Below are 14,895 nucleotides of genomic sequence, written 5' to 3' on the forward strand. Positions count from 1 at the left end.
ATTACATATTTTTATTGACATTTTTAGGGCAAATTTGTTGATCTTACTGAACCTATTTTGCACTTCCTCTACTTAAGCATTTTACATAGAGGATTTTTAAAATCAAAATGAATAAAGTGGTAAAAGAAGGGTAGTTTAACAAAATGAAAAATTTTAAAAATGTTATATTTATTTGTAACAATAGGCCATTTAGAACTCTGTAGTCCTTATTGTGCTCAAGACTGGGGAACAAGCATTGTTAATTTATTGTGGCTATTCCACATTTCAGAAATTACAAAATGGTAATGCAGTTCATTTTGCATAAATATAACTAATTTGCCATATTTCCTGTTGCGTAGTGAGGGTAGTTATTATATGTTTCTTATAATTTTAATGTTCTAAATACAAGGACATTAGGATTTTAGATTTCATGTGGTATTAAAAAACAAAAGTGATTTCTACTTCTGGAAGCTGATATAAAATATCATGTTTATATTTTGGATAACCATGCTTATATTATCTTTTAGACTTGAAAAAGAACAGTTTCTTGCAGAGGAAGAAGATGACGATTTGAAGGAAGTAACTGATTTGAGAAAAATAGCTGCCCAATTATTGCAGCAAGAGCAAAAGAACAGGTATTTTTTTCAGTAATGAGATTTAAGTAGGTGTGTTTTATAATCATTAAATCTGATTATTTAAAAAGTATCAAAAAATATGAAGGTTCTATTTAAACAATAGGACCATTCTTAAAATCTATCTCAAGGAACTGACTACTAAAAGACACTAGGAAATACTTAGGAGAGAAATGTAAAGTTATATTTGCTATTAGTAGAATACTTACACTCACACAGGCATTGTATTTAGTTATTACTTAGCTATCACTTTTTTATTCCTGTGTGCCAAATAATAGTAACTGACTTGCTGATATTCATCTTAGCTTACTACTATTAGATACGTCATAAACATTTTTTCCAAGTACATGTCATGTATATAATGTGTTTTATATCAGATTCCAAATTACTTGGTATATCTATAAACTCCTTAGAGTTGAATTGAATTATATAACAATTGATTAAATTATTGTGATGCTATAAGACACAGGTTTATACTGGTCTTTTTCTTGGTTAACCAGCAAATTCAAATCACTGGCACAGAGGAGTGTAAATGAGCATAAAATCAGTGCAAGTCCATTTTTTCCTTCTACTTCTGCCCTTCATGGCTTAATTTTTAAAATTAATTTGTCAGTCATTCACATGTATATATAACTTTGGGCTTACATTTTTATCCCTCCATATATGCACATGCTTCACTCACTCACCCTCCACCAAACTTCCGTGACATCGCCTATCTCCTTTCTTCGCTATCCCTTCCTACCTCCTACTCCCTTTGCTTATAAAATCAGTGCAAATTCATTTTTAGTAAGGAAAATTTCTATGTGCTTCTAAGGCTCAGCTATTAGTGCCTCATCCTGTATTGAGAATAACACATTTATAATTTTGAAATGTTTTGTCTGAGGTGTTTTGGTTTGAGAAAATTTAAAGAATAATTTTGCTACATTTAACATGTTTAATTAGTAAGTATTTTATTTAATTTATTCAAAGCAATAAATGTTTGAATCACAATAAATGCTTGAATTACATTAGGTTTTGGCATGCTTAAAATTTAAATATCCTGGCATTTGCTTAAATATGTTTTGAGATATAATTACTATTAAAACTTACCAAATGAAAAATGTGTGTATTTAGTGGCCACTATTTTTTTTAATAGTCACTGTCTTTTTTGCTTAGCTACTACATTTACAGAATTTTTAAAAATACTGGAAAATGTCACTCATCTTTATCCCTTCTATACCTATTTTAATCTCATTCCTAGTTCATACTTTTCTTCTTTCATATAGCTCAGCCACCTTTTTCTGATATTTATCTTCTAATCTTTTCCTATGCTTCATTTTTTAAAAAATAGATTTATTTATTTATTTATTTATGCATACAAGACCTGGGGTGTAGGTCAGAAGTGTGGTGGGTGAGAGGATTCAACCAGAGACAGAGTAGAGAGCAGAACAGGCATATGTACTGAGGCATATGAACAGGCATATGAACAGGCATATACACTGCTGAGGGGAGCAGTGGGCGCCACAGGAGAGGTCTGCTGTGCCATGTGGGTTGGCTCCCTGGCTGGGGATCCAACTCATGTTGCAGTGGCTGCTGATAGCTTGATAGTGCTGTGTCTTTAACCCCTGCACCACCAGGGTGGCGCCCCTATGCTTCATTTTGAATGGGTCTTTTTTAAATTGACTTCTTATGATGTTTTATATGTTTTTCTCCAATATAATCAAACTATGGATTGCTTTCATGTTTTAAGAGATTTGATGAAGCAAGCCACCAGCTGCTCTTAGTAGCTTGAAAAATAATTGCTTTTCTATCTCCCCTACCTGGCAGGTATAAGAATTTATAATTACAGGGAGAGAATAGTGACTTTAAAAGAGCTTACATTATCCATTTCTCTCATTGTGTTAAGAATAACATTTGAGTGCCTAAGTTTAGATTTTAATAATGCCTATATAACATTTCTATATTTTTAATTTCACTGTTGTCTTACTAGCTTACTGTCTAACCACTGTGATTGAATTATAGTTTTTAGTCTAGATACAAGAGCAGATGAATAATTATCTCTCATAAGTCTTGTTTTTGTGATCAATTTGTAATCAATACAGATAGCACCTAACAGTTTGCCTTGTATGCAGTAGGTACTCAGTAATACTGCCGTTGATTAGTTGATTGCTTGAAAATTTAATCAACAAATTTAAAGTTAATAGGATCCATTTATTTGATTAATATGTTCTCTTTAAATAGCTTCTGTTATTTTTCAAGATTTATGTTAAAGTAATTTGCTTTCTATTTTTCATCCTCATTCATATATGGATATGAGGTCTCTTTATTAAATATCACTATACAGTAATGTTAATGTAATAATTACGTCTCATTTTTGAAGGCATTAAAATAGTTATGATAATCTGGTGTTGGGGAGGGAAATTTTTCTCTGACCTTGGTTCTTTTGGTTGACAAACAAATAAATTGATACAAGAAATATTAATCAAAAAAAAGACAAATTTTGTATTATACAAGTTCCATAGAATATAAGACCCACAAAATGACCAAAGCATAAGGTTTATATATATTTTAGACAATCAAACAATAAATTTGTGAAGAACTAAGAAGACAAAGGACTTTTAGGTTTGGACACTTAGTTTAGTGAGGAGCTAAGCAGAATTTATTTGCATGGCTATATAGGCTCTAAATACCTTGTCTATAGCAATAAAAATCTCTTTTTACCTCTTACTGCAGTGAGGGAGCCTTCACATGGGAGATTTATTTCCTGCTTTTAGGGAGGCAGAATTCAGAGTATCATTCTTGCATTGGCTGTTTGTCAAGTAATTCTAATTCAAAATAATCAGTATGCCACTTTGCACATCTTGGGGTACCCTACCCTGGATCATAACAATGGTCATAAAATGAGTACATTTTGCCTTGAAGATTTTTAATCTATAGAAAATTTAGATTCCCTAGCCAATTCTGTTAACATTTTTTAAATGTTGAAAAACGTTAACATTTTGGGCCTCCCCTGGTGGCGCAGTGGTTGAGCGCTGGGCTGCAAAGCTGCCCGCAGCCTCTGCAGCACTGGTTTGTTACCCGGCTGCTGGCGAGGGTCCCCCCCCAAAAAAAAAAGTTAACATTTTTAAAATGTTGAACCTAGTATTTCCTCCATTATGTCATCTTTTTCTTTTTTTCTGAAAGAAAAATCATGTTAAAAATATTGTTGCTCTGTATATTATTTGGCCAGTTTTTCAAATTGCCACACATACTATTCATGAACTAAAGGAGTGGTTACTTCTCTATTTTCTTATATGGATTTTCTTAATCTGTGGCTTTGTAAGTAGATGTTTAGCTGGATTCTTAAAATTCATTTGGTTAATTATCCTAAGGACAGAATTAAAATAAATGTGACTTTTGCAATGAATAACTCTAGTTGACTAGGTTTTTATTACAGTTTCATTCCTACTAACTTACCCTATAGTATTTTCTATTATGTCTTTCCTCTTAATGATTATTTGCTTTTAGGTGTGTCTTCAGTTTTTTACTTATTGGGGAAAGATGTGCTTCATATAGCAAAATTTTAAAATGTAATTATTAAAAGTTGCAATTAAAGTATGATTAAGGATCATAGAAGCAAAATTAGATTTTGGGAAGTTTATTATTTTGGTTTAGAATTATAGAAATCATGTACATCATCCGTTTCATGTGATTTTTTTCTGTTCATGTGAACCTTCCAATATGAGGAGTGTTATTTTAATTTCTAGTTTGTTAAAACTAACTAGGTAGTTCTCTAAACTCTTGAAGTGTATCCATTCTTTCTTTTCTGCTTGCTTTACTAATGACTTCCCTGTCCTCTCCCAAAACATCTTACTCCCCCCATCTTTTGGTTTGGTTGATGTACGTGAAATGTGAATACAGACGGAGGCCTTTATGTTATAGAGCATCATTCAGTGAAAAACTCTTCCAGAGGACCAGAGCAGCAGGACGTGCATCAAGGTATCTAGAGTTTGTGGAAGCCTTAAGTATTAAGGGGCTAGGTTGATGCAGCTAAATTGTATAGTCTTTTATTGATAACTGGATTAAGGAAGTGTGTTAATTCAGAATAGGTGATTAAATAAAATAGATGTTAATTTTGACTTTCAGTATCAGACAGTAACCTATCAAATATCAATGTATACACAAAAATTTTACATAGGAGAAATCCCAAATACATAAAATATATTTTATAGGTAAGTGAATCTCAACTTTTTCTTTCTGCTCCAAGGTATCAGTAATCACAATGCTAGTAAATGTGGTGTGGGAATAATTCATAATTTACCATGGTGAAGAGCATTGTAGTTTGCTTCCCTGTAGTAATTCTGGGACCCCTCCAGTGTAGTACTCACTGCTATATCTCCTTTTTGAATGTCACTTTTTAAAGGTGTATTTTATTCCTAATAATCTTAGATATTTTATTACCTCAAGTCTGCATTTGGGATTCAGTGCAGTTTTAGTGTCTGCCCATACAAAGAAGAATAAAGGTGTAATTAATCTTGAAATTGTTTCATGCAAAACTGTGCTTCTTTGCCTATGATACTTGTCCTTTGCCTCCTCACTGCGACTCCCTCCTAGTAATGCTCTACTGCATCCAAAATAGTGTAGTAACTGGGATAACTGAAATTGCTTTCTTTATGTTACCTGCCTTTCTATAGTTAATAGCATATATTTATTTCATTATGTATTTTATTAGTCAATATGTAACTCTAAATTGAAAGTCCTTTCTCATCTATCTTTTGGTAGTTGACATTTGAAGATCTTTATTTTGAATAAAAGTGAGATATTTTACTTTTTATAAAACTAAATTTTAATTATGAAAATTAAGTTACATTTCTGAATAAATATTAAGAATTCATAAATGTTAGTTGCTTATTTTAAAGAAAGTTAATTCATTACTTTTGTCTTTGATATTAGTACTTAGTATTATAAAATTATGGACAAACAGCTCTCGTATTTTAATTTATTCTTTTTCTGGATCGGAGGGTTCTTCCAGTACCATTTCATTTGGTTACTAAAAGTTTAATATACTTGGGTTTTCTCTTTTTTAAAAGAAATGAATTTTATCACTGGGTTTACATTTAGATTTAAGGTTTATTATTTGGCTTTTAGCAAAATGGTTATGTACTCCACAATATAACCCTGTATCATTTGCCATGCTGGGAAATCTAAATCAGTCATGATTGTACCTAAACAATCTGCTAAAATTAGATATGCACAGGGTGAGAGCATGACTAGAATATATCCAAGACTCCAGAAAGATTTTATAAAAGAAGATGCATGGAAGTTGGTGAGCTTCATTCTGCCATCATAGTCAGTGTGCTTATGGGCATCTGATCTAAATATTATTTAAATATTGTTTTCTAGCAGAGATCTTCATGGACCAGATGCAATTTATTATGGAGATCTTTTATATCTTGTGTGAACTATTCTCTTAAATATATTTTTCAATTAATGTGTTGATTTGCTTCTAGGATTCTTAACCACTCAACTTCTGTCACAAGAAACAAGCCAAAACAAACTATGGAGTGTGAAAAGAGGTATAAAGATATCTTAGTCCTTTAAGTTAATATTTTATAAAGAGATTTGATGCTCTGATACATAGATACTAACTGAATAAATTCAATATAACTAGATAAGGAGGGATTGCATTATACTATGAGTTAAGTTTACTTTTGATATGAAGAAATAAAAAGTGCTGATTTGATCTTTTTGTGCTTGTACCTAGATTTTTTCTCAGTGATAGAGTCATTTTATTCATTTATTAATTCAAAAGGCATTTGCTGTATTTCTGTTGCTATCAGGGATAATGTGTTTCTTCAGCATTGTGTCTATATTATTATTCACGTTTTGATTTCTTTTCAATTGGGTTTTACTGAATTGTTTGATATGCATAATTGGTCTAAGTATATGTATATAAATTCCAGAGAATTAGAAGACCTTCAAAGCTTAATTTATCTTTTTGATAGCTTGAAATTTGAATGAGATTAAACTCCTGAGTCATTCCTCTGGGAGTGTAAGGCTCCAAAGCTGGTTTATGGGTATAGAAGTATCAATACATACAGAATGAATAACATTTGTTAAATGGTTGTTATATGTATTCTGTTTTTTATTCATATTTATTTATTTATGCATACAAGAGCTGAGGTGTGGGTGGGGTGGAGGGGGTGGAGAGGATTGACCAGAGACAGAGTGGGGAACAGAACAGGCTGATCTACTGAAATACACTGCTAAGGGGAGCAGCGGGGAGACGAGAGGTCTGCTGTGCCATGTGGGTTAGCTCCCTGGCCTGGGATTGGACTCATGCTGCAGTGGTTGCTGATAGCTTGATAGTGCTGAGACTTAAACCCCTTACACCACCAGGGAGGCCCTATATTCTGTTTCGAGTGCTTTAGATGTATTATTTTTCCTATTTCAGTTCCAAAGCAAATAATTTTATTTACTTTTGTATTAAATTTGTCAGTCAATTACTATTCTGTGTAACTTTGGGGGTACATTTTTATTCCTCCATATATATATGTATGTATGTGTGTGTGTGTGTGTATATATATATATATATATATATATACTTGCTTCACTCACCCTCCATTTGATCTCCCTTGCTAATGTCCTGTTCCTTTCTTCTCCTGTCCCATCCTCCATGCTCCCTGTTCCCTCTGGCAAACAGCATATTTTTCACAAAGTCTAAAAATTATTTTTGCTGTGCTTTGTCAGGATATGTTTTTTGATTATTTGTATTCTGTGGATAAGTTGGACCATACGATTTATGTTTTTTACTTTCTAATTTATTTAGGTATTGTGTTGAATCTTTAAATTGTTTGAGGTGATAAGGTCATTTTTATTAACTTTTGCATTTTTAGTATGGCCATTTTAATGATGTTTATTTTTCCAATCCATGAGCATGGGATGTCTTTCCATTTCTTTGTGTCTTCTTATATTTCCTTTATCAGAGTCTTGTAGTTTTCAATGTATGTAAGTTATGTAAACTTAATTTCTTTGTTAAGTTAACTCCCAGGTATTTCATTCTTTTTGGTGCAATTGTATATTGGATTTTTTTTTTTAATTTCTCTTTCTTCTGGTTCATTGTTTTTGATATATTCATTGACCCAGGAGTTTTTCAGAAACCTTTTGTTTAATATGCAAATGTTTTGGGTTATTCTGGGATTCTTTTTGTGATTAATTTCTAGATTTATACCATTATGATCTGAGGATATGCTATAATTGTTATAATTTCTGTTAACATATTTTTTTTTGACATCTTTTCTGTTCCAGCATGATCTATGCTTGAGAATGTCCCACATGCACTTAAGAATGTGTATTATTTTTTAATACTTTCTTTTGGGATAAAAGACTCTATAAATGTCTATTAAGCCTATCTGGTGCACTATTTCATTTAAGACCTTCATTAAGGCCTAACTTTCTGTCTGGTTGATATATCCCTGGTGTGAGTGGTGTGATGAGGTTTCTGGCAATAACTGTGTGGTTGTCATTATTTTTTTAGGTCTATTATTATTTGCTTTATTAAATTAGGTGCCCCTGTATTAGGTGCATAAATATTAATGACAATTATATCTTATTGTTGAATTGTTCCTTGATCATTATGCAGTATCCATCTTTGTACCTGATTACCTTTTTGGACTCAAGGTCTGGTTCATCAGATAATAGAATAGTATTTTCTGCTTTTCTTTCTACATTATTAGCTTGTAATAACTTGCTACAACCTTTCATTTTGTTTTTTGTCTTCAGATTTTAAGTGCATTTCTTATAAATAGTGTATAGATGGCTGAAACTTTTTAATCCAATTTTCCATTCTGTACCTTTTAATTGGTGAGTTCAGGCCATTCATAAGTAGGGTGATTATTGATATGTAGGGATTATATACTATCATTGTGTTTTTGATTATTTTATTTTTCTGTTGTTTCTTTCATTTGGGTGGCTTTCTCTGGCGATTCTCTTAGTCTAGATTTTTGCTTAGGAATTCCTATTATGGTTATAACAAGCTTACTACTTCTAAAAGAGTCCTTTATGAACTGGTAATTGACTAGCTGACCTTTAACTATAAAGGATATGACCTGTTCTTCCTCTCTTTAGTCTTTTGCTGTTGACGCATGATATTCTTGTTCATACATTTGATTTTGTGTTCCTGTTGTCACTTTGCTCAGGGTTTTATGTTTTGTTTTTTTCTTTTCTGGTGGAACTTCTTTCAACATTTCTTGTAGGGCAGGTTTGGTGGTGATAAACTCCATTAGCTTCTGCTCCTCTGGGAAAGTCTTTATTTCCCTTTCATATATGAATGATAAGTTCTTAGGACAGAGTATTCTTGGATCGCAGTTCTTGTTTTTTTTTTGAATTGTGAACTCTTCCTTCTAATCTGTTCTTGCCTGGATGGTAACTGGAGCAAAATCTGAGGAAAGCCTGATTTGGATTCCTTTATTAATTATCTTCTTTTTTTTTTTCTTAGCTGCCTTTAACATTTTTTTCTTTATCTTTGACTTCTGATTATTTAACAAAGATGTGTCTAAGTATACATCATTTTGCGTTCGAATTCTGTCCCCTACTCCAAATTCTGAAATACCCATTATCCTTGTTTCTTCTTGTAATTAAGTCTGTGTGCCTCCCATTTGTTATCTTCAAACAGTTCTTTATAACTTTTTGTATAAAACTTGAAATGTTTGGCTTAACCCAGAAGATTGACGTGAGTCTCTGTTTACCTTGAGAGCCTGATTTCCTAAGTCTTCCACTGGTACCTTTTGTGGCTAGGAGCAGCATTCTTTATTCCAGCATGGTTTCACGTTACTCTCTTCTATTTCCTGGTCTCAGTGCTCAGATTGCCCTTTTTCTTTTTTCATATTTCATTTTGATTTTCAAAATTCAGTTCAAGCACAAGGTGACTTTTCATATCCAGGTTTCAAACTTTCCTCTATCTCAAATTTTATTTAATTCGATTTAATCCCCTCTCCGTTTTTGAATACTGATCTGTTATCTTACATATTTGCCATCTCTTGCTTCATCGTCACCATCTAGACCATTATCCCCTCCGTTCCTTTCATTCCTATCTTGAGCCTACTCCCAAATTTTTAACATTCTCATGAGAAAGTCTCAGTTACCTAAACCTCAAAACTTAGGATGTCCAATCATGACCTTTCCTTCATAGAACAGTTGCTTCTGCTTTTCTTACTTTCTGCACAGTTATCCAATTCCTTCTTTAAAGTCACATTTAAAATTCTTTACTTTTTTCTGATTATAAGGAAATACGGCTTTATTGTTGAAGAATTGGAAAATTTAGTACACACAAAATAAATGCCATCTGTTATCCCACAAATCATAATATTTTAGTATTTTTCCCTTTGGACTTTTTTCCTATATGTATGCATGAATATGTGTATGTGCATGTGTGGTGTGGAATATGTATACATTAACATACACTACACAGTACACATTCATAACACTGAGTGATGCCTAATCAGCACCTCTGCTTAGATGTAACTTTCTGCCACCACACACATACCTCCTTGCACCTATAAACATGTTTTTCCTGCATTTTTCTCCATTTCAAAAACTGTGCACTCCATCCTTCTGGTTGTTCAGCTCAGAAACCTCAGTCATCCTTGTCACTTTCTCATACATCCCAAATTTAATCCATTAACAAATCTTGTTGACTGTATCTTCAAAATATACGCAGAATCTGATCATACCTTACCAACTCTACATCTACCACTCTAGGCCTATCCATCTCTTACTGCAATTATTAAGATACCTCCTAAAAGGTCTCCTTTCTGCCATTGCTTCCCTTTAGTCTATTTTCCAAAGAGCATCATATTGATATTTTTTAATTCATAAGTCAAATCATGTCATTTTTCAGAATTCTCTAAATGGCTTCCAATCTCATTCAGAATAAAAGCTCATGTTCCTTGAGGACTTGTAAACCTCAACATTATTTGGCTCCCTACTGTCTTCCTCTCTTCCTGGTTAGTTCTCAAGCAGTACTGGTCCCTATTGAATCTTAATACAGCAGGCATTTCTTACCTACCCCTTTCAAGTCTTTTGCCTATGTCTAGAATGATTTCACCCAGATAACCATATAGTTTATTCCCTGGCCTTTCAGGTTTCTCCTTAAATGTCACTTCATCACCTAGGAGTTGCCTGAACAACTTACACGCCTCACCCATGCTTTTTCCCCCTTTTCTCATACTTTGTTATGTTTTTCTTCACAGAACTTAATACTATCTGATATTTAAAAAAAATTTTTTTAAAGAGACTCCATTTATGCATACAAGAGCTGGGGTACAGGCCAGAGGCACTGGTGGGGGGCGTAGAGGATTCACCAGAGACAGAGTAGGGAACAGAACAGGCAGATTGACCGAAGTACACTGCTGAGGGGAGCAGCGGGCGAGTCAGGAGAGGTCTGCTGTATTCTGTGGGCTGTTCCCTGGCAGGCCAGGAATCGAACTCCTGCTGCAGTGGCTGTGGACAGCTTCATAGGTTTTGCCTTAACCCTTGTGCCACCAGAGAGGCCCCTGTCTGATGTTTGAAATGTATAATTTTGAATGTATTCCTCCTTAGGTTTATTGTTTATCATTACCTTCCTTCCACTCCCTGCACACACCACAATTTTGGTGTTCTCAATTATTAAGAAAAGGCATTTGAAATCTCCAATGCTAATTGTGAATTTGTATTTTACCTTAAAGTTCTGTGAATTTTCTTTCATTTACTCTGGAAGCATTCTGTCATTTTTCCTTCATGTAATTTGAAGGTTTTATTAGGTACATAAATTTTTAGGGTTTTAAATTTCCTCTTGGTGATTGTATACTGTTGTCATTAGGAAATGACTTTTTTATATTCCTAGCAATTTTTATATTTGTGTTCTTTGTCAAAATTTGATTTTGATAGTTTTTTCCGTACATTCTCCCTACCTGCCATTTAAAAAATTGCTGCTCATATTTTCCAAACATTTATGTGATTTCAATTTTATTTATATTTAAAATTTTCAACCCATTATTCTTGATATTTGACATGAGGTAAGGAATCTAGTTTTTTCCTCCATCTCTTCTCTTTCTTATTGTTGTTCCCCCTCCATCTCTTTTTCTTTCTATGTGTACTTTATTCTTGGTTATCTAGTTATTCCAACATTGTTTGTTATATAATCTGTCCTGTCCACATTGAGTTAAATTTCATTTTCATCATAAATCGTTATACTTATAATCCTGTATTCCTTTCCCACTAAACAGTCTAGAAATTCTGGAGCTAGTTCTCTTTTACTGCTATAATTTTTATATAACATACCTTAATTATATATTAAGACATTTTTTAGTGAGGCAGTCCCATGTATTATATAACTATTCTTGATTATCCATTCTCCCAAATTAATTTTGAAACATATCAAATTTCTAAAACCCCAAAGTACTTCTTGGGTTTTAAATATATATATATATATATATATATATATATATATATATAGAGAGAGAGAGAGAGAGAGAGAGAGAGAGTCATTTTATCTATAAATTAATTTGAAGAAGTTAGACCTGTAATATTTAGTCTAATATTTAGTCTATCCTAGTTATTCAGGTCCCTTTCTATACATTTATAGTTTTTTTTCACATAGATCTTGTACATGTTTGGCTAAGTTTCTTCCTAGATAATTTTATATTTCCTTCCTTTTATGAATGAGATTTTTCCTAATATATTTTTAATTTGTTAGGAAAGCTACTAACATTTTAACCTTTTCTATAACTAGTAACCTTAATTCTTCATAATAATAGATATTGATATTTCCATGATTTTTCTTGTTTAATCATTTTTTTCTATAAATTTTGAAAATTTGTTTCTCTAATTAAAAAAAATTTCATTGGAGTAATATTGGTTTAAAACATTATGTAGGTATTACATATACAGCATTATAATTCAGCATCTGTATGTACTATATTATAATCATCACCAAAAGTCTAGTGTCCATTCCACCACCATACAATTAATGTCCTTTACCAGATTCACTAAACCCTTTTATCTTTACCTTGTAATAACTGCCATTTTGCTCTTTTAATCTAAGAGTTGGTTTTCATTTTTTGTTTTGTTTCTTTATCTTCTACATATGAATGAAATCATATGGCATTTGTCTTTATCAATCTGAGTTATTTCACTTAATGTAATATGGTCTAGGTCCATTCATGTTGTCAGAAATGGCGAAATTTCATAATTTTTATAGCTGAGTAGTTATTGCCTTATATGTATATGTATACACATATACACATATCTATGTACATATAGATAAATGTAGACATATATGTATAAAAACACGTGTGTATATATATATCTTTATAATGTTCATAATGTATACCTTAAAGTAGTTTTAACTATTTTAACATATTAAAACATCTTTTAATTTTTAGTATATCAGCGGATGAAATTAATTCACCGTTATCACCTCTTGCATGGCAGGTAAGAAGAAGTTAAATTATTGTTATATCAAATATTTTGTACTCATTTATTTAGTGAGAAAGAATTGCTTCATTACAGCCCTTTGAAAATCAGAAGGATCAGATGGATGAACAGCAGTGGCCAGAATCTCAACCTATAATCTGGCAGTGTGAGGAAAGGAGGAGGAGCAAACAGATTAGAAAAGAATATTTCAAGGTACTTTATTAAATTTATAAATATACTTTATAATTGTTTTGATTTTATTGCTTTTGTTTTACATTAAAAAGGTAGAGTATAACTAGTGCAATATAATAAATGTGTTATTTTGTCTTGATTGCCCATATCTATGTGGTATAGATACACAATCCGTTTATATCCTTAAAAGTTCAGTAAATTCAGGATAATTAAGAATGAGTAGATAAATCTGAATTGTGATTTACCAAATAGTTTACAGCAAAGATGAATATATGCTGGTAGTTATAATGTTTATTTCCCAGAAAAGGTTTTTTTTTGATTCGTCTTAATAAATAGTTGATAGTTATTTACAATCGGCATTTATCTATTTCTATGTGAATAAATGCTATATTTGCAGAATCTAGACAAGAATACTAGTCAGAATTTGTTACTGTATATGAATAGTACAAACAACTCCTGTTGTATGAATAGCCAATTCTGTTTGTTTGTACACCTTTTCTATTTACCAAAGCCTAATTTTTATCTAATAGTAATAAAAATAATAATTTACTTAAATATATATTCATAAGCTAAATTGTAGATAATTTGAAATTTATATTTCTAATAAATACGATTATATTTCACAGTTTAGTGGAAGTGGGTAACTAGGTACATTGATCTTGCCTTTTATGTGAGTATAGCATGTATTTGAAAGTTGTATCATATGAAGAAATATAAAAATGCTGTATAATTTGGCAAGTATATGAAAAGTTTAATCCTTCAACAAATATTTACTGAATCTTTTTAATAACCATCATGTTAACTGGTCAATATGAGAGATAAAGAAGGACTAAAAGAAATAGAAAACAATGGGAAGGACTGTGTAGGCAGAACTCTGGTTAGTAATAGTGAAAAATCTATTTATCCCAACCTTTTACACATCTGCAGTTATATTTACATTCTGGCATTTATATTTGTTTCCCTTTTTAATTTATTAGACCTTGGGCAAAAGCATTCACTAACATTTGTCAGTAGATTAAACTTGATGAATGTTTGATGATGTGGGGAAAATTGAGTAATTCTAACTAGTAAAAGATATTTGAAATTTATTTGATCTATTATTATAATAAAAATACATATTCTGACTATCAAAACAGTCACATGGCACTTATTAAATTCCAGACACTGGTCTAAGTTCTTTACAAATATCAGTTCATTTACTGTTCAAAACAACCCAATGAAATAGTACATTTATTATTCCTGTTTTACAGATGGGGAAATTAAGGCACAGAGAGGCTGAGTAATATGCTCCAGATAACTTAGCTAATAAGCAGCCAGACTGAGATAGGAACCCAGAGCCTAGCTATGGTGTTTATTTATCTACTGCGAATAGTCTAGTATCAAATGAAAAACACAAATAAATACAACTTTATTGATTTTTTTACAATGTTTTATGTAACTTAGGTTAGTTTCTCAATAAAGTCTTAGAGACATGAGGGAACCTTTCAAAAATATTTTTTTGAACAAAATTGTTCTTTGATTTATAGCATCATTGATTAATAAGTATTATATTTTTATGACTTAAATATACAATTTATAATATGGCTATTTTATAAATTGCTAAGATAGCAAATGAGATAACATTTGAAGTGTCCATTGCATAAACCTCATTCAGTAATGTTAATTTCTTTCATACTTAAAA

General features: G+C 31.7%; 1 protein-coding gene across 1 annotated transcript in view; it reads left to right on the forward strand.

Annotated features, from left to right (window-relative positions):
• Positions 1-14,895, forward strand: part of LRCH2 (leucine rich repeats and calponin homology domain containing 2) — an 86,695-nt gene that overhangs the window by 52,806 nt on the left and 18,994 nt on the right. Inside the window, exons 11-14 of the mRNA XM_037512049.2 lie at positions 507-614; positions 6,080-6,145; positions 12,992-13,040; positions 13,119-13,235. Coding sequence (XP_037367946.1) covers positions 507-614; positions 6,080-6,145; positions 12,992-13,040; positions 13,119-13,235 — 340 coding nt within the window. The remainder of the gene's footprint in view (positions 1-506; positions 615-6,079; positions 6,146-12,991; positions 13,041-13,118; positions 13,236-14,895) is intronic.

Source organism: Talpa occidentalis, unplaced genomic scaffold (assembly GCF_014898055.3).
Source record: "Talpa occidentalis isolate TD23 unplaced genomic scaffold, MPIMG_talOcc4v2.1 talOcc4.15, whole genome shotgun sequence".
NCBI lineage: Eukaryota > Metazoa > Chordata > Mammalia > Eulipotyphla > Talpidae > Talpa > Talpa occidentalis.